General features: G+C 39.6%; 1 protein-coding gene across 4 annotated transcripts in view; it reads left to right on the plus strand.

The window, feature by feature from the left end:
* The window catches only part of zgc:172282 (leucine-rich repeat and fibronectin type III domain-containing protein 1-like protein), a 175,635-nt gene that overhangs the window by 136,304 nt on the left and 14,581 nt on the right, over positions 1-24,750 (plus strand). For 2 of the 4 annotated variants that reach the window (XM_054793154.1, XM_054793153.1), the window contains exons 9-10: positions 13,010-20,878; positions 23,789-24,698. In XM_054793154.1, coding sequence (XP_054649129.1) covers positions 13,010-13,721 — 712 coding nt within the window. In that variant the 3' untranslated portion in view covers positions 13,722-20,878; positions 23,789-24,698. The remainder of the gene's footprint in view (positions 1-13,009; positions 20,879-23,788; positions 24,699-24,750) is intronic. The other 2 variants (XM_054793155.1, XM_054793156.1) reach the window with 2 other exon arrangements.

Below are 24,750 nucleotides of genomic sequence, written 5' to 3' on the forward strand. Positions count from 1 at the left end.
GCAAATGTTACATATTTCTTGCCATTTTCAAGCATAAAAATGAAAAATGAACAAAAATACAAATATAAGGCATTCAGAAGAAGCATTCAAAGAAGCTGTGAATGATATGTAGTATTCTACACTGGTCACTAGATGTCAGTAATGTTGCTGTAATGTTTGGTGAGACACCCAAGCGCCAGACTTGGTCACCGGAACGACAAGCTTTTATTGCAGATTTGAATGATCTCCAAACCACGCCGAAACAACCACATATCATAAACATACAAACATATATGTCATAAACAACCATAAACAGCCGTACTGTTTATCCTTAGCTGTCACGGCTTCACACACGTATATACAGTATACAGTCGTCCCTCACGACATCGCCGTTCAAACATCGCTCCCTAACTCTATCGCCGTTTTCAAAAATGTATTAAAAAACTATCGCTCCTTCGTGGTTGACTATGGCCTATTAGTAGTCAAAAATAATTGAAATACAAGTTACACTTAGTATTCTGTTCACCAGACGTCAATAATTTTGCATTGACCTGACGTTAGATTACATTACCTTAACACCGCATGTAGCCAGTGGCATGTCCGACATGATCGAGTGAAAACAGGTTCACCTCTCATTCCGTGTGGAAGTGGGAAGTGGTGGCTTCCTCTGTTGTCCTTCCTCCCCACTCTGTGTGAAACACTTTATTTAGTTGATTGGAGGCTCACTAGTTAGCTCAGTAGCTTGCTATGCTAGTGGCGGCCGTCTGTTATGTCCCTGCAGTCATCCCATAGCTTGCACAATGTGGTGTAAACAAAGAAAAATAGGAGTGTAAAGGTGACTATCGGGGTGTTATTTCATGTCTACAGGGCTCTAATGTTCAAAAACGCATTTAGAAAGTTATAAACAGGTTTTCTATGCTCTAACTACGAAACTATTCCTTTTATTTTGGGATGCTCCGATCAATCGGCCACTGATTAGTATCGGCCAATTTCCGTAAAAAACACGTGATCGGCATATGCCGGTAAATGCCTCATGGCTTCAGTTTGATGCGGTTAGTTCAGAGCTCGTTTTTGTTCCAAAACCTTTTAAAGTGTCACTGAACAATTTTGTTCTCTTTTTGTCATTATACTAATTACTGTATGTGTTGTCCTCAAAACACTATTTGTGTGTATGAAGTATGTCCAGCATTATGACGGTGATACTATCACAGGGGTCTCCCAGCCCACCAGATGATTTTGAGTCGCTCATCAAAGGGTCAGAGAATATTTGCTTCAACTCATAGTAGTTTTTTTTTTAATTGTAACTGTTGAATCCAGACTTTGTGCCTTTATATAATAACAAATGACAAAATAGCATAAAGACGATGGCCACACCGTTTGTGTGGAGATCTGCTTGGGAAATAAAGTAGTGTTGCCAGTCATAAATAACACCAATAGTTGCTCTAATAGTGATGAAAGCTGGAGACCCCTGCAACCTGGACACTGATTTGAATCTGTTTTAAGCTAAGCAGGACAGATTTCTATTTAATAAAGATATTTATTGGTGTTATTTTATTCTGTTAATGTTCTTATCTCTGCGATTGGCTGGCGACCAGTCCAGGGTGTACCCTGCCTCTTGCCCAAAGTCAGCTGGGATAGGCTCCAGCATATCGCCGCCACCCTAGTGAGGACAAGCGGCATGGGATATGGATGGAATTTTGTTATCTTGAACTTAAAATTACTGAACAATTTATTTACCATGTACTGGCATTACTAAATTGTTTCCATTTGTTTTGTGTGTGGGGGGTGGTTGTGTCCAGTTTGGCCTGCGACCTCAAGTTGGCTTTGAGTTTTGGCCCCCTTACCAATTGAGTTTAACACCCCTGATTTAGAGTCTCTAATTGGCCTAGCATGCATGTTTTTTGATTGCGGGAGCAAACCAGATTACAGTGTTGGGAGTTTAATTACCCCTGGTGAAAAGTTGCAAAGGAGAGACAAACCACATGCACCACTGTACTTCCCGCATTCGTTTCTCATGCATGAGCACGGTTACCCAGTGTAGACATGTTGTATAGGTAACCTGCTACTTATTAAAGATAACAGCCCCTCTGCATACTCGGTACACTCAAAAAAGAACGGCTGGAAGAATGATCACAACCCCTTCAAGAATATATTTCAAATTTCCATGTTTCCCCTGAGCTTTAGGTCTGAGGCTTTGTACCACAGTGTGCATCTTTATCTATGGTAACTGCCACATTTGTAGGGATTCCAATTTACCCATGCCAGATGGTAGCACCACCCAGAGTGCCTGTGAAGCATGTCTTGGGCCTGCTGTGGTATACGTTCAATGAGATTTCCTTTTCATCCTGGGTGCCAAATAACCTTAGCTGAATTTATGAAATGCGGAGCAGCAAAATGCTTCAAGGAAAACTGCACTTTGTTTTGGAATTTTGCTCATCCTCCACAATCCGTATGTGAAACATGACCACGCGTCTGTCTCTTTTCTGCGCGTTCTAAAGAGAGAAAAACAGCTAAAAAAAAATAAAACAGATAGCATGTGGGAGCAAACAATGCATTTAACAGGGCACACCTATATCAACTGTAAAGCCCTAAAAAATAAAACCTCCAAAAAACACCAACAATGTTGTATTTACATAACTGACCTGGATATAAACCAAGCTACAGCGACATTGTTTTTTTTAACACAAAGCGTAGTGACGCAGCGCCTGATGCCACTACAGAGACGTAGCTGTCCCACTCCAAAACAATGCAATAGAACACCAATCTGTACTGACTAGGAAACAAGAACAAGCATATGAACAACTACGAATAGACAACTAAATTATCTGCAAAGGATTAGCTCACATTCCATATTTTGTTTATACGGCTAAGTAGACTGTGTTGTGATATCATGTGCCACGTGCGCCATGTATCACAATCAATATTATGGTGACTTACTCAATGGACCGTTGGTCCAGTTGGTTTGGGGCGTCTCTTCCAGTTTATTTTGGTTAGGTGGAAAAAAGTTTGTATCCCTGCGGGGTTTGTTAGCGCTAGCAATTCTTCACTGTGATGCAATCTCTTGGATCATTGACCTCCACGCCATATACACAAAGCCTTTCCATCAATGGCAACAGTACCTGTAACCCTTTCGAAATTAAATTGGGATTAAATTGGGATGCTTCCAAATGTGATCACGAAGCACTAACTGCAGTACATGATATGTATTGTTTTACTTTTGTAACTTTGCTACTTGTATATTTACTTATTTCACTTTTTTTTATTGATTCTTTTTCCCCAAATATGCCCGACTAAGGATTAAAATGCACTTTGACTGTTTTTTAATGCAGTTTTATACACTGCCAAGCACCAAAAGGGTTGTTGTGCTTGTTAAGTCCTAAAATAAACTTTCCAAAAATGTCCCCCTCATGATTTCCATGTTTTGAAACTTTCCTTACAAGACTTTGGGTCGAGTCCAAACGGAACAAACATTCCCTCTAATCAAGACGAGCACACAGAATTATTAATTACAGGATTAATATTTTCAGAATTAAAGCTTGCATACATATAAGACATTAAAAAATATGCCTTCCCTGTGGAAACCGCAAAATTGACACCAACTTGAGTGATCCAACTACATTTTTAAAAAATAATTAATTATTTAGATGAATAAGTGTGACATTATTTAGGTTGGTGACATCTTGTTTTAAGAGTTTATGTGTGCTGTTACTGCAGCAATTAAACCACCCATTTGAGCATCATGTGGAGCTGAATGGCCAAACTTTGTGTGCTGCAGCAACTCTGCTGTTGCACCTTTGCCCTTCACTGTCCTGCACTGCCTGTACTGGACTGAATAATTGGCACATTAATATTTTAAAAAAACAGCCAGGGTACATTAACATAAATATTCACTTGACGTTCTGCTTAGATCAACAGTCACAACCCAGGGCTCTGAATGTAGCAGAATGACAGCTGGTATGTGTGTGTGTGTGTGTGTGTGTGTGTGTGTGCCTGAATTTTGAGTGCCCAATAGCTGATTGATGGACAGTATTTACCAACAAGACTTCCTCCCATCAACCAACCTATCTGAATGCAGATAGCCTGAAAAGGTCAGGCTCATGCACACAGAGCTGTGCACGTGCATTAACATGTAGACAGGAAAGAAATGTCAGCCGCTCTTCCACTTGCACACACCAGATTTGGCATGACTGTGCTGTTGACATGCGCTCTTGTAACAAGTGCTCTAACGAACCTGTGGCTCTGCTTTGCAAGACAATCAGGACGCGCTAAAAGTGAAACGCTGATAGCAGATTAGCTTATGTTAATGTCATCTGTGACCACAGACACACTCGGGCTGAGACTGACTGCACGTCTGCTGCACACACGTACTGTACACTGTGTGTGAATCTGTTGATCTGTGAAGGCAAAATAAATAACATGAATTTGAGGTTATAAGGCAGGTAAGCCAACGAAAAAGATGGCAAACTTCAAGCGCTTTATAGTTTTTCTGTATTTACTGTACGCATTCATTCATTCATTCATTCATTTTCTGTGCTGTTCAGTGAAGAATGGATAGTGTTGTTTGTTTTTAGAGTGGGGACACTATAGACAGATTTGGGCCATTTGTGGGTGGTTTAAATATTCATAGAACATACAGAGAACGATAAACAACTTTGTTTCTGTCTCTTTTTTTTCCTTTTAATAAGCACTGTGTGCTGATGAGGCATTCGAGCACACTGCGTATTTCTGAATGTTCTGGATTTTTTTTTTTATTATTACGACTGCAAAATAACCCACCACTGGACCAAAAAAAGTTGCAAGTGCCATTACTTTGATAAAAAAGGAAAGAAACAATACTGAATTCAACAAAGAAGTTGTCGCAAAGTACGACGGTAGCATCCATTACCATAGAAAGATAATATCGAGGTTCCTAGTTAACAAAGGTTGCAGAGGGAATGGTTTAAAAGAGACACATAACACAAAGTGAGCCGGCCCGGTGTGTGTATTGTACCTGCTGCTGAAGTTTACAATAAAGTTCAAGTGAGCGAGTATACATATGCAAAGTGTTTCATATTTTTTAGCATGTAAAACTAGAATTAATCTCTATAAAATGTGTTTTGTGTCAGTATTTGTGGGTGTCTGGAACGGAATCATTGGATTTACATGAATTCCTATAGTTTTCGTCTGGCCTTTCAGAATGGGTTAATGAGGTTCCATTGAATTTTCTTGATTAATTTCTTTATTTTCCTTTTTTAAAATTAAAAACACACAAGTTGTTTTTCGTGTGAGCACGTTAAACACAGGAAGTGAATCATAATTGTTGAGACACGAATAAGCGTAGGGATTAAATAAGATTTGCTTCTTCCTACTCCTTTTCGAGCACGATACATGCTGATATTGCTTATATTTTAGGTTAATTAAATTATTAAATCGGGCTAAAACTACTTCTGCAGTGGTGTGCTCTGGTCATACTCACAAGAGTACAGGATTTAGCCGACAACTGTGAGACCCTTGATGAGATTGGGCCTCTGACAGCACGGAGATGAACTGAGTTGCAATAGAGGATGAAATAATCATCAATGGAATTACAGTAATCCCTTGTTTATCGCGGATAGTTGGTTGCAGTGAATTTCCGCAAAGTAGGATTCCTTATTTATAAATTTAATATTTTCATAGTTCGAGCGTAGAAAACCTGTTTACGACCTTCTAAATATAGTTTTTAAACATTATTAGAGCCCTCTAAGTCACCTGTATAGTCACCTTTACACTCGTGTTACACAATATGATAGACATAATAAAAGTAATAAGCCATATAAGACATAAATAAGACTTGCGCTCATGTGTTTTGCTATAAATGTATTCCCTCGGAGAGATGAGTGAGTGGCAGAATGGACGTGACGTCGAGGGTTCAGAGTTGAGTTTCAACAGCAGCCCATGTTTTTAGAAGGGATTTTTATTAGGGATTATTGTGCCCGTTGTGAGATCAAACCTGCAATAAAAGCCTGTCGTTCCGGTGGTCAAGTCTGGAGTTTGTGTGTCTCACCGAACATTACAGTAACACCACTGACACTTAGTTACTGGTGTCTCTGGATGCATCTTCTGAATGCCTTATATTTGTATTTTAGTTCATTTAGCCATTATTATGCTTGAAAATGCTTAATTTCAGGAAAACATATGTAACGTTTGCTTAAATATGCAATAGCCCAATAGCTTCCAGGAAGGAAGTAGGAAGTGCTAGGAAGTAGGATAGAAGATCCCAGATGAAGCTTGAACTCCATCCGCTGGAATTCTTTCATAAAGACTTTCCAAAGGGTAGGAAATGGATGACATTGACACAATAGATTTCTGGAAAGTGGAGAACCTTAACGGAGAAGACAGGGTGAGTCAAACAAGATGTAAGAAAAAGGTGGCAATCACCACAGCTGCATTATGTTGGAATCTGAATCTTAGAGTACTAATAGTCTTTCATTAACGTCAAATGTCAAAGAAGAAAAGGCAATTCGACCAAGAGAACATCTTTTGTTTCACAAATGTTTTATAGCTTTTAGTATTTCTGGATAGGCATTTCACAGTGGTAGTGAAGTAATTTAAATCAAGGTTATAAAAAGCAAAAAAATAAAGTTAATCTCGTAAAATGGAACAGCACTGCATGATGCAACACCATCAGGAGCTACTGGAGGTTAAGTATGTTTTTATCTCCTGCTAAAGACGTGTCTAGGGCAGCCAGGTCTTCTGGAGCTGGTTGCTCTGTTAGACAGCACTCTGTACACCCATTCTTTTTTAGGCATACCCAAGTATAAAAGAAACATTGATGATTTATTAATTTAAAGCTTATTAGGTAAAACCGTTTTTGAGATGATGAAAGGAGAGGACATTGGCAAATGATATTCCTCATTTGCCACACAAAAATTGTCTCTCAGGAAAATGGCCTGGAGGGTGGTAGTAATTGAGACAAATGGAAGCACTGCTAATTCTCATGAATTGATATTGGAAGTGATGAAATATATTTGAATTACGAAATAGGAAAATAATAAATTAGTCTATTTAATTTGATGAAGTTCATTTACAGTTTATTTGAAAAGGCTGCTGTGTTGTGTTAGTTCTGAACGTCTGCAAGGAGTCAATTACAATTACAAACTGGGCGTTTTGTTTCAGTGTGGATGGATTCTACTATAAATACAAACAATAAGATGGCACGCAGTACACATTGTAGTAAAATAAAGTTCTCACATGAGGATTTTGCCATGTACCTTTTGAACACACTTGAATATCAACTTTGTGCACATACTGTAATTGCATATACACTATTTCCCTCCAGTGCTCTGCTCAGTTATGTTGCACAAAACGTAACATACATTTTGAATATAATATATTCTATGACTGTGTTGTGTTTAGGCTAATGTCTGCTTTGTGCAGTATACATACAGTGTTTGACACGCACATCACTTATCGTGCTGCATTTTTAAAGCTATACGGTTGGTTACACCAGACACTGACAGGAATGGTGGAATTTTTATGAGTCTGCATATACTTAGAATAATATAAATTGAATAAGCTCCAGGCACCAAAGTAGAATGAGACAAGTCGACGTAAAGCTAAATTCGTATCTACTAATCTATCCATCCACTGAAACCGTCTACTGAAAAAATATACTTATACACAGTAATCCCTTGTTTATCTTTATTTTAACTGGTTCCAGGCCCGGACGTGGTAAGTGATTTTTTTTATTTGTAAATGGAATATTTTCATAGAGCATGGGAAACCTTTTTATGACCTTCTAAATTTGTTTTTTAAACATTAGAGCCCTCCAGGTATGAAATAACACCCCTCTAGTCACCTTTACACTTGTATTACCCAATATAGTAGACATACTAAGGAAATAACCATTTAAGACATACAGTACCTGTAAATAAGACCAGTGTGTGTTGCTTTAAATTTGTTCCCTATGGGAGATGAGTGGCAGGTGCACAAGAAGAACAGCAACTGTAGCCCGTGTTTTTATTAAGTATTATTGAGGCCTGTTGTGAGATAATTCAAACCTGCAATAAAAAAATCTGGCGCTCAAGTTTGGCCTCACCGAACATTTCAGAAAAATTACTGACACCAAGTGACCAATGTACAATAGTACATATCATTTACAGCGTCTTTGAATGCGTCTTCGGAATGACTTATATATGTATTTTAGCTCATTTAGCCATTTTTATGCTTAAAAATGCTTAATATAAGCAAAAAATGGGCACAATTTACTTTAATATTTAATCGATTCAAAAATGTTTGACTAATAGGCCGTGTTCAACCTCAAAACAGCTTGATTTATTCATATATTTTGGAAAAAACATCATAGCGAAGATGCACAATTTGAATTTGAAGTGGCGAAGGACGACTGTACACAAATCAGACCAGTGCTTTTTGTGCCTGCCTGCACATGGGGTGTGGTGCCCTTCTCATCACAACAGTCAAATCCTTGATGAATCCTCTTTCAGTTTATCCATATTCAACTGATTTTGTATTTTTTGACCGCACAAGCTCACAATGCCTTGTGTGTGCGTCTGCACGTGCTGTGTGGACGCGTGGGTGTATGATCCAAGGAGTGACAAAACACTGCTCACTGTTTATGAAGCATTTTAGAAGTGTCACAATAACCATTTACCAGCTGAGCTCAGTATTCTGTCTGTGAATTACAATCAGAAATAAATTGATTGTGTGTGCATTTGTGTGGAGATGAGTGTGTCAAAAATGAACTCATTAACTGAATAACCATCCAGTATGATTACAGTGTTAAATGGGCTCAGTAGGGTATTTCTGCTCGGCCCAGCAGTCATTGTCCTCTCTAAACTCTTGACATACTTTTGTAAGATTCAGAGTCATAGTAAATAATTAATGGTTGGAAATGTTGCATTAATCCTCCTCACAGAGTATAGTATAGAATGACACATACACGCACACACATGCTGTACATATAAGGGCTGTCAAAGTTAACACTTTAATAACGCGTTGACGGAAATTTCCTTAACCGCACTATTTTTTTTTGATGCGCCATTAACGTGCGCACATCCTGTGTGACCCTCGGCCCACAACGTAGTTTGAGGAAATACCGGTGACTGTGGAGCCACAAGCCGGAACAAATATTGAGCAGAAATGGACAAAGAAAAGGGTATTTTGATTGGAAAATTTAGCTTCAAAGCCCTGGCAGATGGCTCTCAAAACAAGATCGAAGTTATTTGTATCTACTTTTGTATCTACTTTTGCGCCAGATGTAATGGGACACACACCTTCCAAACAGTTCAACTTTTGTCTCGTCAGACCACAGACTATTTTCCCAAAGGTTTTGGGGATCACCAAGATGTTTGCTGGAAAAATTGAGACGAGCCTTAATGTTCTTTTTGTTCAGCAGTGGTTTTCGTCTTGGAACTCTGCCATGCAGGCCATTTTTGCCCAGTGTCTTTCTGCGCTCTTGGGGTCATTTTGGTTGGCCGGCTACTCACTCCTGGGAAGGTTCACCACTGTTCCACTGTTTCTCCGTTTGTGAATAATGGCTCTCACTGTGGTTCGCTGGAGTCCCAAAGCTTTAGAAATGGCTTTATAACCTTTTCCAGACTGATAGATCTCAATTAATCTCCGTTAAGTTATGTTTTAACAGGGGGGCAATCACTGTAAAGATGAGGAATGCAAAGAGCACTACATTGGGGAAACTAAGCAAATGCTCCAAAAAAGGCTTTATCAACACCGCAGGGACAATTCTAGTGGTCCTCAATCAGCAGTACATCTACACCTTAAAGCAACCAATCACTCTTTTGAGGACAGCGAGGTAAAGATTTTGGCCAAAGAAAACAGATGGTTTGAAAGAGGAGTAAAGGAAGCTATTTTTGTCAAACAACAGAACCCATCATTGAATCGGAATGGTGGTTTGAGGTTTAATTTGGACCCTGTGTTCAGCAGGTTACCGAGACCAAAACCCACAGCTCTTAGTCTTGCAAATGAGGTAGAGCCAGGGCCAAGCCAGAACAATAGATGCTAACGAGCCAGTATCAGAGTCGTTCATACCCAATTCAGGGAGCTACTCTTCCCTTTGTTCGGAGGTGCTAATGGCAGGATTACTCCGCCCAGTCTTAGTGTAAGGAACCATAGGAGGAGGGTGTTGACACACCAATTCCGCCCTCTCTTACTGTATTTAAGGCCTAGGCTACTAACACTTGTTAGTTCGCTGACGAAGCTCTTCGGATGAGGAGCGAAACGTTCGACACTTTCTTCACAGAAGTACAGATGACGTCTCAAGAAGCCTTTCCCTCGAGGGGGGCAATCAGTTTTTCACACAGGGCCATGTAGATTTTGATTTTTTTCTCTTAATAATAAAAAGTTTCATTTAAAAGTTACATTTTGTGTTCAGTTGTGTTGTCATTGACTAATATTTAAATTTGTTTGATGATCTGAAACGTTTAAGTGTGACAAACATGCAAAAAATAAGAAATCAGGAAGGGGACAAACATTTTTTTCCACACCACTGTTTAGATATACAGTGTATATACACATACAGTATACAGTATATAGACAGACGACCCGTCCAGGTTGTAGTCTGCCTTCTGCCTAAAGTTAGATATATGCTCCCGCTCCCCATGACCTTCAACCTTGGATGGATGGATGTATTCTCTGGCAATTTTCCCATTAAGCATTCTTGATTATTTAGGAAGTATCCAGCTTTTAAAGTACACTTCAGACACCGCTTGCTCAAGTTTGTTTTGTTCTTACGTGAACAATGTGTTGAACTGCAAGGATTAGATTGGAAGCTCACTTGCACTTTATAGATTTCACTAACACGACCAACACAAGTCCCTTCCTGATTTCCCTGAGGTATCCCCCCCACCAATAAAGTATAATTTTGTTTGTCTTGCTGCAAAGATGAGAGGAGCCTCATAAACAAAAGAACTCTCTGCTTGTCTGTAATTGTCAGAGTTTCAAAAAAGGAAGTTGTTACTCAGTTTGCTTAAACTATTTACATTAATATGGGAAAATAGACTTAAGGGGAGAAATGGTCTCAGAGACTTTCATCACAAAATGAAAAACACAGAAGGGGGGAATCATTCAATTGTGATTTTGTGTATATGACATCTTGTTATACATCGAGAGAAAACAACAAGACAAACAGAAACATCAGGGAAATAAAGGACAGAACTCTTTTTTTATTTCCCTCTGGAAAGTATTGGTATGTAGCAGCACATTTAGGACAAAGTAAGACACAAAAGCCAAAAGCAATAGTTATAATCCAAACATAGATTCTTGGGTGTTTGGGAGAAGTAAGAAAGATGGGGTTGCTGTTGCTCTTTGTGGCGATGTTTAGAAATATAGAATATGCCGTTGTACATTATAAAACAGCATTGCAATGCAGCAGACAAATACAGAGGACCTTTTTGTGCTGGCTATATGACACACGGCAGCCTTTTTATGTCGACATAAGATGTGCTTGACTTAAGTTTGCCTAAGGAGACGTGTTGGAGTGCTGAACGGGTCAAACAGACATGACTTTGCAGCTGAAAGTATATGTCCAACTCTAGTGGACATATAGTCTTTAGCATACGGTCAAATGCTGTGGGGTTGAGGAATCACAACAGTGTGCCATAAAAGGCTGCCACTCGCATGTGTGTGATTGCATCACATGATGGAAGTCGTGTGAGTGTTCAGTCGTGGTCTGTGTGTTCTCGGACAGACCAAAGTCAACACTTATAAACGCCATACGGCACTTTCAAAAATAACAGCAATAGTCCGGTTATGTTGTTTCTGGGAGCTAAGAGGTAGAGAAATAAAGATTACAGATTGGTTAAAAAAACTCTTTTGTTTTGTGTATCTCACAATAATGGTATCGTCTTGCTTAAGGACCCTTGCTGAAAGGGGACAGTTAATATATGCATTAGATGCTGAAAGCAGTGACACAACAATGTGATGACGACGGATGATGACAATGACTCACATATTCATTCGAGAATGTCCTTGCTGCAAATGTATAGAATACAAGCAAGCAACTCAAGAAGAAGTTAATTGAAACTTACTTTAGAAACAAGCCTTCTTGCTTACGTGACTCGCACATCAAGCAAATTCATTATTAGGGGCATTTATGGGAAGGTATTTCGGCATTCTGCCAGTGGATAACCGACCATTTTCAACAGCTACACAATAATCAATGTTAATACAAGTTGCTCATTAAGAGAATAACAAGCAAAATAAGAGAATACTGTAACTCGCTTTAAATAAAAATTAAGTAAAAAATGCCGCAGCCTCATCTCAGGTTTTTGCTCTGTCATTGATCAAGATATGTGGAAATTCAGCAATCAATTTTTACTTAAGAAAATGTGAAAACCGCTTGGAATCATACAGATACTATAATTTATAACAGTTCAATGAAGAAATACTAATATTTCTCATCGTTTTTTTTTTTTTTTACTGTTGTCAAATTCTTCATATGTTTGATTTATTTATTTGTGATTGCATTTAGAGAATGTCATAGTGACCATATGTTTGTGTCTTGTCTTATGTATTGGGGCACAACCCTGCTGTTGTGGCGTGTCTGTTTGTCAGAAGAGAAAAAAATCATATCAATTTGACAACAATTATGGAACATGTCCATCCATTCATTTTCTATTCCGCTTATCCTAATTGCGGGGGTATGCTGGAGCCTATCCCAGCTGACTTCGGACGAGAGGCGGGGTACACCCTGGACTGGTCGCCAGCCAATCGCCGTGTTAATCGGAGACTCTAAATTGTCCGTATGTGTGAATGTGAGCATGGATGGTTGTTTGTCTATTCTAGTATGTTCCCTGTGATTGACTGGCAACCAGTCCAGGGTGTACACCGTCTCTTGGGCAAATTCAGTCGGTATAGGCTCCAACACACCCATGACAGCTGTGAGGACAAGCATGATAGAAAATGAACGGTTGGATGAATGGATGCTTTATGGATGACCAGGTAGTAAATGATACCTGGATGATTAGCTATTCATTGAAATCCGCCTGCTTTATTAAGAAAGAAATATAATCATATTGTTTTGTCTCTCCTTTTCCAGAATGATTCCTTCCAGCACCAATGACTTCCTAGTTCGGGATCTCGCCGCCGGGAGAAACTATGACCTCTGCGTCCTTGCCGTGTTCGACGATGTTGTCACCTCTCTGACTGCAACTCGTCCTCTGGGTTGCTTGTCATTCACCACAGACACGGAGTTCACACAGTGTCAGGCATTACACAGTCACTTCTTGGGCGGAACTATGATCATCATCATCGGTGGAATCATTGTGGCTTCTGTTCTGGTTTTTATTATTATCCTGATGATAAGATACAAGGTTTACAGTCACCAAGGGACAGTCCACGGAAAAGCTGCCATTTCTACAACTGTGCCAAGACAGCAGAGCAATGGACAGGGGGGCGGTGGACAGGCCCAAGTACTGCCTCGCTCTGCTTCAAAAATGGATGACGAAGCAGTGGGACCCTCTAGGGCCGTGTCACCTAGCAACACCCTGAGAGACACTGTGGCATTGGTTGTGGAGGAGGCAAGTGGGCGGAACATAATGGCACGGACTGACTCGTCAGCCAATAAGGAGTTACTCTCACCCACCAAGTCTCACTACAGCTCCAGGGTTGCCATTGAGATGAAAAGCAGACCGCCATCTGTTGCCAAAGAGCCCATCTCCCCCAAGGAACTGGCAGGTAGTGAACAGACGAGGGGGGTAGATAGCAGAGGCAAGCAGCTGAGGGCTAAAGAAAGGCAAAAAAAAGCTTGAGAAGAGATACAAATAAATGGGGAGGAGGGGGGGAAAAGTTCTTTCCGAGAGTGTGAAATCACGATACAGTAAAAGGGAGGAAATTGATGCAGCAGTGTGACTGTGAAAGACAATGAATAAGAAGTATTACATCGTAGTGCACTGGAACAATGGTGACGTTTTAAAAAGTCTTCAGGTGGTTTATACATGAATTACTTTGTTTTTCACAGTCTAAATTTATTTAGTACAAATCATCTCATATAGCTTGCCTTATCAAGTCACGCACAGACAGCATGTTCATATAGTTTAGCCTTTTTATACCGTTGCACTCCAAATTTTTCAAAACTCATTGCAAATTATATTTATTTTAGGGCTGTCAACTGATTAACACTTTTAATCAGATTGATCACGGTTTTCATGATTAATCACCATTTGCAACTATGTCTGAACTATGCCCATTTGTACTGTATTTTATTAAAAGAAAGATAAATGACAGGACAGGATTATATGTATTTGTATGTATTAACAACACCAAAGTAAATGAAATTTTAAATCAAGCTAAACAATAGCAAACGTCTGACAATCTATTTACCTGACACAAGGTTCTTTAATAGTAGGAGAACATTTGAATCACACTTTAATCGCGTTATTGTGATCAATGAGGGGTTGCCTTCGAAGACACCACATCAATCAAGTGTAATTCATAAGTTTTGAGCCTATTTTATGGGATTTCTGAACATACTTAAATGCAGCAAATTGCACTTCCGCATTCGGAGTAACAATGTGAGTCATAAGAATATCTACTGATTGTTTTTTTTTTGTATATCTGCTTATTTAGACCACACATACACGCATAATAAATACGTTGTTGTGATGCTCGGAGTGTCCGTGAATGCATCTCGCGATCGTCTAGCGACAACGAGGAAGTGTTGCTCCGAGGCGAGACGTGTTTGTGAGCTGAAGATGCATATATGGTGTTGGAATTGCACTGCTGTTGATGTGTACAGGTCTGAATAAAGTTATAAAAGAGCGCTAGACCCTGTGCGACTCTGTGGGGACGCTACACTGTGCCTCCGTCTGTTGTCGTAACAGAGAGGCGTGGCTTGCCATGATGCGTATGCGTTAATTACGATAAAAATGTTTATGTAATTAATGAAATCAATTATAGTTACCATCGCTAACGCGTTATTTTTGACAGCCCTAATTTATTTGCAAAGTTTACAAACTTGCACTAGTTTGTATTTTTTTAAAAACGGCCATTGACTCAAAGTTTGCACAATTTGACAATAAATAGAATTTACAATGGGGACTGAATAATTCTGAGTGCAACCATATAACTTCATCCTGTCACAGTTTTTGTTCTGATGAATGATTTCTGTCTAGAGCCAGGCTACTACAGTATATCGACAAAAGTATTTGGCCACGTGATCAATGCAAGTGAAATAGAAAGTTATAGTTCTGGTAAGGCTTTCTACAAGATTTTGGAGTGCGTCTGAGAGTTAGTGGTAGTATATTTTTACCTGAGGTCACTGAGAAGGCCCGCAGGCTCACAATCTCTGTTGTAGTCAAGGTGTTAAGGTGTTTGATGGGCATAAGGTCAGCTTTTTGGGCAAGGGCTTCCACACCACAGTCATCCAGGCATGCCTTTATGGACCTTGCGTCGTGCACAGGGGTGCAGTCATGTAGGAACCGAAAGGGCCCTCGCCTTAACTGTTCCCATGAAGATGGAAGCAGGTGGAAGTTAAATAATTCAAATTCTGGGGTAAACAACGGTGCCTAGTCCAATTCCTGATTTATTGAACTACTTAATTAGTAAGTGTGTTTGCCTTTGATTCTGTAGGAGTCAAATTCAGCCTCTTGTGGGTACCCAGATTATGATACACCACTAAACCACACTGGGAAATTAAGCATTTAGAGAAAATACAAGTTAAAAAGGCTGTGGGACTCTAGATAACAAGACCGTGTATTTTACTGTGAATTCTGCACAGCTATAAAATGCAAGAATCCGAACTAATGTGTGTGCTGATGAAAGAGGGGCAGAAAGGGGCAACATGGTGATAGAAGGCCACATTAAAAGGACGTTTGCAGATTTGTGGTGCAAACAACCCTCACTAACACGAATCAAAATCAAATTATATCTTACCACATATCAAAAAAGAAATTCTGAAGATGTTCCAGGGAGTACAAATGACTAAAGGCTAATGTTCAGCATAGTCATGAACCAATTTGCTACGGCGAAATTGGTTAACATCCAGCTTCAGAAGTATCACATATTTCAAGCTTGAGGCTTCCATTCAGTCTTTTTGAACGCTTGTCTCCTCATAGATCTCTTATGTAAGATTGAATAAAGTATATTCGCCATTTCAAGAAGTGACTACAATAGAAGAAGTTGTCTCATTCTCTGCAAGTTTCACCAGTGATATATTTTCTCTTGTAAAAGTAAGTCAAACATGTTTTTGTCTAAATTAAGGTGATTTTAATGGTCATATAGCCAATAGCAGGGGTGCAGCCAGGAATTCTGGGCCCCATAATTACCTATTTTTTGGGCCCCCTGGCAGTCAGGGGAGCTTGGAATTGTCCCAACTTTTCCCCCTTAAACGGCAGCCCTGGCCAATAGCACTCATCATAAATAAATTGAAAATTACTGAAAATTTACAGTTAATTTGTGTGATCGGTATCAGCCGATTTCACTCATGGATGATCAGAATCGGCAGCATAAAACTCTGATCGGAGCATCCCTCAAAAAATATGTCACAACCTCGACTTGAACCTTCACAGACTCCAGACTGGGGTTGGCAATTTGACCAAATTCACGTAAATATACGTCATAATAGTTTTACATCCCGCCTCTTGCTGTGCTGAGTATGTAAGCCCCGTGGATGTACAAGAGGTGAAACTGGGTGAGATTTTTTTGAATGAGGGACTGAATGTGTGGCGGAAATGTGCATGTTTTACTGCCGTTTTGACGGCCGGACGTACCGGATACAGGAAATGTCACGCCGAGTTTGTGTTGCTGAAAAGTCGGTTGACAGTCAATTTTATTTTTTATTAATTTAGACAAAAGTAAACATATACAACAAACATGGCGTCAGTTTCAAGTACATTTTCAGGATAAAATACTGCCACAACAGGCTGCTTTAAAACAGAAAGTGAAAGTCAAATAAAGAAATTAAAAGTACACCCAATTAACAATATAAATGGTAAACATGAAAACAAATTGAAAATAAAATGATAAACTAGGGGCTACAAGATTCAGATGGTTAATTGTATGAAACCATGGCTTATTTTTGTCTGAGGTATAGAATAAATGACTTTTTTGAAACCACTCATACAAAATATGACAGAATGAAAGTTCTCAGGGTTTTTTTCTCAGGCGATACGACAGTGTGCACGTCTGATGCCGCTCACAGAGGTCGAAGGAATGCTCAGGTTGTTTTTGTGTATGCTCAGATACTTGAAAAATTAGGGGGAACATTGGCTATTTGTGTCGTCAGCTTGTCAAAGTTTAGCTTCAAACATTAACTATCATTGAAAGTATTGCCGATCACAATCACACAATGGCTTCAAATTGTCGCTCGGTTCTCAGACTGCTTTCGTGCATGTGCATGCGCTACAGATATGCGTACATGAGACAGCAGTGAGTGACAGCCATGAACGTCAGTATTTTATTAGGGCTGAACAAAAATTCATGACAATTTTTCTGCAGTTTAACCTGCAATTGTGAAAATTATAGACATTTTTCAGTTCTTTTAAACCACTATTGGTACCATATGCTTGTGGTGTTGGAATTTAAAAAAATGTAATTTGGATCGAGTTGCATACAGTCCCTTTAATCGACAATAAGAAAAATTGTAGCATTATGCAAACTTGAACTATGTAAATTATATATCAATCTTGTAGACTGCAACATTTGTGAGGTTATCACTGAAAGTCAAACATATTTTGAAAAAAATGATCTCTCAGTATGCATCTGGTTAAAATGTTGGTCTGGCTACAGTCCTGTGCAGGACTAATAAACATTATTTTAAGCAACTCAGTCATTGGAAGCAAAGTCTATTCTAAAATTTGTGTTAAGTGCCTCATGCTCATGCATAGAAAGGCAACTTAAATTGATAGCAGTGCCATAATTATGGAAATCCACAAAAGAAGAAGTTTCCCTGAAAACCTTGCTAAACCAACCCCAGTGCGTGCACCCTGTAACTGCAATCCACTCACAAAATTACGACTAAATGACAAACACCATTTTACATGGCTGGCTCAAGTAGCTGAAGTTGAATAACTTTATAAGTGTCTGGCGTGTCATCCCATTGGCCTCTGTGAGATGGTTGAAATTACGTGTCATTGAGCCGCAGGATGATAACAACGGAGAAGAGCGACGATAACGCTGATGCTTAGTCACCGAGTTCAGGGAAAGTTTTCACCTTCTTGAACCCTGCTGGATGGATGTGAAAGTTATAACAGTTAATTGACCTAGACCCCCTTACATCACAAATCATAAGAAGATTTGCAAACACTTTTTGGAGATGAATTGGATGGCTAATTAAAAGGGGTTGTTATCCAATTGTTCTTTTCACCTTTGAGGCCATATGCCGGGATGTCTGCAGATGTAATTCAGCAAGTGTTCTGAGACGTTGGCAGGCAAATTGGCCCTCTAAAGGGGAAAGGCTTTGGGGTGTTCATTACAATTACAACAAGCTAGGCTTTCACAGAAAACATGACAAGGAATTTGCTAGCAAGCATTGCGGTGCCGCCATATATGCATAAAAGCACTATTTCCCCAACAGTCTTGATTAATTACCATATCCTGCTTTTTGCACAAACTGATTGAAGAGTGTCAAGACAAACTAACACCCAATGTTTGGTCTGCAAAGCTACAGACAATCACAGCAATTATTTTGATACTTCACCCTGCTCTGCTTTGTTTACGCATTTACTAGCACTTCTAGGGCTAACCATTTTGAGGAGTAACGCTCACATGTGTCTGAAGACAGACAGTTAGGTTTCTGAGGTTGTAAGCTGCGTCTGTGATACATTTCACCGGCTGCTGCATTGCAGAGACAAGAAATATTGATCTGATCAGGGAGAAATACTGTGAGTCACATCATGTGATCTTCAGGCGCTTTCTTTGTATGTCAGCTGAAAGATACAAAGAGAGACCCCATTAAAGGCCTTCGCTTGTCAGAAATGCGACCCAACATGGGAGAATGGGCTTAATGTGCATATCTTTTCCTTGTGTTTGTTTTGGTTTTCATAGAAGGTTTTTGCTCAGCCCCCACCCCAAAAAAGCTGCATTTGTTTTCATGATAAAACAGGTCTTGTGAAACAGATCTTCAAGGGTTCAAATGACTTCAAGTAGCACTCAAACTAATGGTCATTTGAAATAATTATTTATTTGTACATTGCTTTACACACGATTGGTGATTTGCTCCATAAATTGAACCATAAGTCTTTATCATGGATAAATCTACACCTGCGTTGCAATGAGAATTGCTAAGGATGTTATGACATGTATAATTTTCACTCACAATGAAATAATCAATATTTTGGCACATCAACACCATAATCTTCATGAAGTGTTTAATGAGATAATGCTATGTTTGTGTCTTTTTTTTTTTTTTTTTAGAAAGATCCTCAAGAACAAAAAGCAGCTCTTTTGTTGGGGTTTTGCGATCATTAACCAGAAGTGTTGTTAACAATTCCGTCTCCGGAAAGAGACGTTGTGACAAAAGGATCTTTCACTTTTGAAGGACCACCACCTTTTCTGCCATCACTGGCTCTGTTTCTTAATTACTTTTTTCATAGCAGTTACTTTGACAAAGTAAAACACTTAATAGTAGGACAGATACCTTTAGCAAGATCACACAAAATAAAAATAAAGCACATTTTAATTAAGCTTTGTAGAGCAAAGGAAGGAAGAGCCCATTAAATGATAGTGATGATCTGGACAAAAGGTGTAGATCTAGGGATTTATTTTCAATATACAATTGTCTGAGTCACTAATGGTATTAATGGTACCGCTGTAAAGGCTGTTTCTTCTCTTTAGCTTTTCTTCCCGCTCTTGGGACCGCATTGCTTTTGGAGAAGTAGTCAATGATCACACAATATAAATGGCTTTCAAATTGTTTTAAAAAATATGAGCAATATATTTGGTTACAGTGTTGCATCATTATTGACGAAGATGTGATTGTGCTATGTGAGTGTGTGTGTTTTTCATGAAGGTTGAGTGTGTATGTGTCCTGAAGGCCCCTATGAGAAGTTATCAAACTGAAAAAGCACTGTGCTATTAGATGGTATAATATCCTCATGGAAGACGTTTGTACATTAATAGACACTATGGCAATCAGCATGAATAGTATGATAATGCGTTGATCACAGGTAGCAGTAATTATATTATTAAAACAAACTTATTAAGTTATGCTAATTGTGTTTTACATTAAAGACCAGCTAACTAAAAATTCTACTCGGACTACTAGGAAAGCAATCCTTGCACACAATTCCCAACTGGGGACAAACAAACAGATTGCTCTACGGCAATCCCTTGAGTAAGAGGTTAAACGTTCCCCCTGGGAAGTCAATGTAATGTTCTCATAAGTAGAGTGGAAATCTGTGTGTGTACAAAAAACTCCAGGTCAGGCACCAAAACCCTGCAGGTCGGTGAATGCATTTGAGAGATGTAATGCATAAGGTTTAAGCGCCTTAAGCAAGGGAAACAGTGCTCGCTCCCACAAGGTTAGCCAAGATAGGATAATAGTTCATTTTAACACAAGGATGTGTTTGGGTCTAGGTGAAGAGAAAATGTGTGTTATTCTCATGGCCCATCCATGACCTTGTTACCCGTGTATTTCTGTGCATTCCTTTTTGTGTCAACCCCCATGCCTGGCGACATTCTTCACTCCCGTCTGTGTCTCTAAATGCATCACCCACTTTGCGCCTCTCCTTGTCTTTTTCACTCTACTGCTGTCGCTTACTGTTGATTTCCCATTTCGCCCACTGTCTGGATTATTCACTGTTTTCCACTTGTTTGTTGTCTCTGCTGCTGTTTCTAGCTCTGATTTCTTCTCTCTTTCTCCATGTCTCCCCGCTGCTTCCACCAACAGATGATGGACGCCCTCGTATTGTCGAGTGGAGAGATTTTAAGATCTGACCGTCTTTTGGCCACAATGAGATTACACCAATGAGTAATGATGAAGATGTTTTTGTTATAATCCCCTGAGTGCCTTTCAGTCATTACAAAGTATTATCTCCCTTCGACCCAAAACTTTTTATCTTGCAAATTCGTATTGCTTTCATTTTTCGCACATAATAGTGGATGATGTGGTCAGGTTTTGAGGTATCACGTAACTGCACGAGATGACCAAGCAGTACAGTTCACCTCAAAGGTGTGAAAGCATAATAGTGATGTAAATAGTGGGACATAACAGTACTACACAGTATACACACTACGAATGATTTACACGCAAAAGTAAACGAGAAAAGCTGACTGAGGAAAATGTTGACTGACGAAATGCCAAAAGTGGCATGATATGGATCAGTTATTCCTTGCAACTTTGCAAATACCTTTGAATATTATCATTCATCCAGGTAATTTTATTTTCAGGGCATTGAATTGAACCGGAAGAAATAGCTTAGGGTGCACGATGAACCTGGTTAATATTCACACGTTCATGGTGTACAAATAACACAGTGCCTCGTCTTTGACGCGCTACATCGGACTTCCTCATAGAAGTCAGAATGAGGGAAGTCGGACAATAAATGACGTCTGTCTCATGCTAATGTAACCAAGGGTTTCAGGATGCTATCTGATCGGAAATTCGGTGTAAATAAAGTACGGGAGCTACGGCTAGGCAAATTAATGTATTTGCATAGTACGTCTCTGTTAGCAACAGTCAGGGACCTTGAAGGGAACTCACACAACATACTGCCATCAAAAAATCTTCTTTGTGTTAACAAAATAAGTTTATGTCATTAAACAATTCAAGTTCACACATTAAATCCGAAATAACCGTTTAAACCATGCAAACTTTGATGACCCTGCCTGTAACAAGCATCAGGATCGAGAATTGTTAGGGACCGGAATCAAAACAAGGAATCGGACTCGACTTAACGCACAATGCTATTACACGGGTAGGTTTACTTTGAAATAAATTACTACACTTCAGAAAATGTCGAGTGCTTGTTTTGAAAATGTTGTTCAATGTTTTTTGTCGTTTGCTAATTTCTCGCCACATGTAAAAGGATACAGGTAAGACAGCATCATTGCAGAGACGACAAAGGAATCTGTCCGTGCAGAATTAAACTAGTAAACTATTTTCTTCTGCGATACTTCCTTTTTGGGGGTATATATTTATACCGGGGGTAAAGACATCTCTTTCATGTCTCAATGAGCGCAGGGACCCAAACCACATCTTCCCCGCCCTTTCTCGTGCTCATCCAATCACCAGTCAGAACTCAGACAGGACGCATTCATGGCCTTACAAAAAGTTGGATATTTTCAACTCTTTTCAGAAACCTGCATTTCACCCACTCGGGCGTTAAAAAAATATTCAAGCTTTGCGAAGGGAGACAGAACAAGGAGGCTGAAGAGCCACAGGCATCTCTGGAGCCGCGGGTTGCCGACCCCTGCTCTAGAACTTTTGCACATGGAAACACAAAGATATGTACTGAGCTGAAGAGTACTGCTCCGCGACATCAAGATTTTGCCTTTCTGTGTCTGAATTTACACGGCTGTATAAGAGACCACTATCAGAAATGACGCACAGTTGTAATCAGTAAAAGTGGCTTTTTTGTTCAACAAATAATATTGAGAGTAAAAGAGTTGAAGATTCTTTAAAATATTGTTTTCAGACTATGAGCAATCAATTTTTGAGGATAAACAACACGTCACATCTCAATGTCTGAGCAAATCAAACATAATACAAGATAAAACAAGCGGGTCTTGATAACATAGGTGACTCCTGTAATGCTCTCCCTACCCCCTTTTTGGCCGTTAATGCCCCATTTGTTTCCTTCTCTTCCTGAGAGTCTTTCAGTGTCTTCCAACATTAATTTAATTGCTCCACTGTCCATAACTTTCCACATGTTTTCACATTTCCTGCCTACTTTGTCCTAATTGTTTGCCTTTACAGTTCATTTTACCTAAATTTTCTTGTCCCCTCTCTTTCTGCGTGCCGTATTGTGGCACACTTTCATTTAACGCTATCCTATATTATTTCTGCCTCTGTCCTCCATTTGTTCTGTCCATATTGCTTTATGTGCTCCATGTACAGTTATCGTAGGCATCACTTCATCCACTGCGTTGTGTGAGTGATGAAGGTAAGGAGCGTGGGTTCCACTGGGGGGGATGATGGCGCTCATGTCAGCAGAGGTTGTGATGAATGAATACAGTCGGTGGCGTTGCAATTACACTGCTTCATTCTTTAACTGACACTAAAAGCACAAGCACTACATAAACACTTTTAGGAGATATTCCTCCTGACAAATGCAGTTAAGAATGTTCTCCTGACAAATGTGCACATTATAAATAACATATGTCGCAATAACCTGCCAGAGAAAAGGACAGCTCCATCCATCTCAAAGATATTACACTTCCTTCTTTTCTCTATGTCGGCACATGAAAGGAAGAATTAACTTTTTGCCGTTCCTAAGAAATTCTGACACTTTGTTTCACCTTTTAAGACCCTTTGTTCTGCTAACAAACTTAACATTGTATGATGACTGGCTAGATAACACATGCACAGTATGTTCCCGGTCAAGCTTCCTTCCCCGTTTCAGCAAAGTAATTTGGGTCGTTAAAGATGTCAGTTTGAACGCTTAGTGCACAAGGATCCAATGTAAGAGGCACATAATCTATAAAACTGTGAGTAATTTCATCATCACAAATATCACAAATACTGACATTTAGCCAAGCATTCCTCTGCTCCTGTGTTCCAAACATTTGGCTCTCCATTTCTGTTTGTCCAAACTTGTCAAGATCCCCAATATGTAGTCTGCCTTTTTTCACCTGTTCCCTTCTTCCCGTATAATCCCTTGTAGTCTCAATGAAGTCATTCCTTTCCAATGTTCAAATTCGTTCCTTCTGTGTTTCCTAGAACCATGACGCTGCTTGAAAAGGAGAGTGAACATCAACAGTGCAGGCATGACGTGAAAACCCACAAGAAGAAGAAGATGCCTCTCTACTGTTTGTCTTGTTTTCTCTACCCACCACTTTGTTTCCATCTGGTTTTACGTTGAACTACTTATCACGGTTCTCATTTCTGGATTGGATTACCGTGTCAGTGCTTGGTGATGGTGACTGGCCAGTTCCTGCAGGATCCTGCTGTCAGATGGATCATCTTAATCACCTAAACTGGAACCCATCTAACGTTCATTAAATGCTGCATTTTGCTTTTTTAGCAAATCCATGCCACCGTCAAATCTGCAGGCTATAATGGATCATTTCCAAAACAGTGAAAAGCATATTGATATGTCTTGACATAAAATGGATACAATATATAAATGATCTCATTGTCAATTGGAATAAGGAGGAGAGAATGGTGACAAAAGACTGGATGCCTTTAGGATTGCCCTCAACTTGGATCTACAAATGGTCAGCACTTGTGTTTTGGATGCTGTATTAACTTTCTAACTGCAACAAAACATTAGGGCTCTGATGGGTGCAGTCATCATTATTCTCTATATTTAATCAATGGTAAAATGCAACTTTGGCAGATGAGCTTCTCCCAAATGGATTTTAACTTTGACCCGATCCTCGTATACAGTGGTTCATTCTGCACAGTTCATACCTGACGAGACATGACTTGATTCTTGGAGAAAGAGGAGCCTGGACTGAGCGATGGAGATGGATTCAAGATGTGTTAGTAATTTCACACAGACACTGGACAACACGTGGCAGGTCTACATCTTTTGGACCAGTCTGCTGATTCCGACTGGATTGGACCAGTGAGGACCTGGCAGACCTCCATCACCCTCTCACACCTTTCTCTATCGCCTCTGAACCAGGTGAGTAATATTTAAATTAGCCTATTAACCCAAACAGGCAAGCAGCCAACTG

The sequence above is a fragment of the Dunckerocampus dactyliophorus genome, chromosome 12, assembly GCF_027744805.1.
Source record: "Dunckerocampus dactyliophorus isolate RoL2022-P2 chromosome 12, RoL_Ddac_1.1, whole genome shotgun sequence".
NCBI classification, from domain to species: domain Eukaryota; kingdom Metazoa; phylum Chordata; class Actinopteri; order Syngnathiformes; family Syngnathidae; genus Dunckerocampus; species Dunckerocampus dactyliophorus.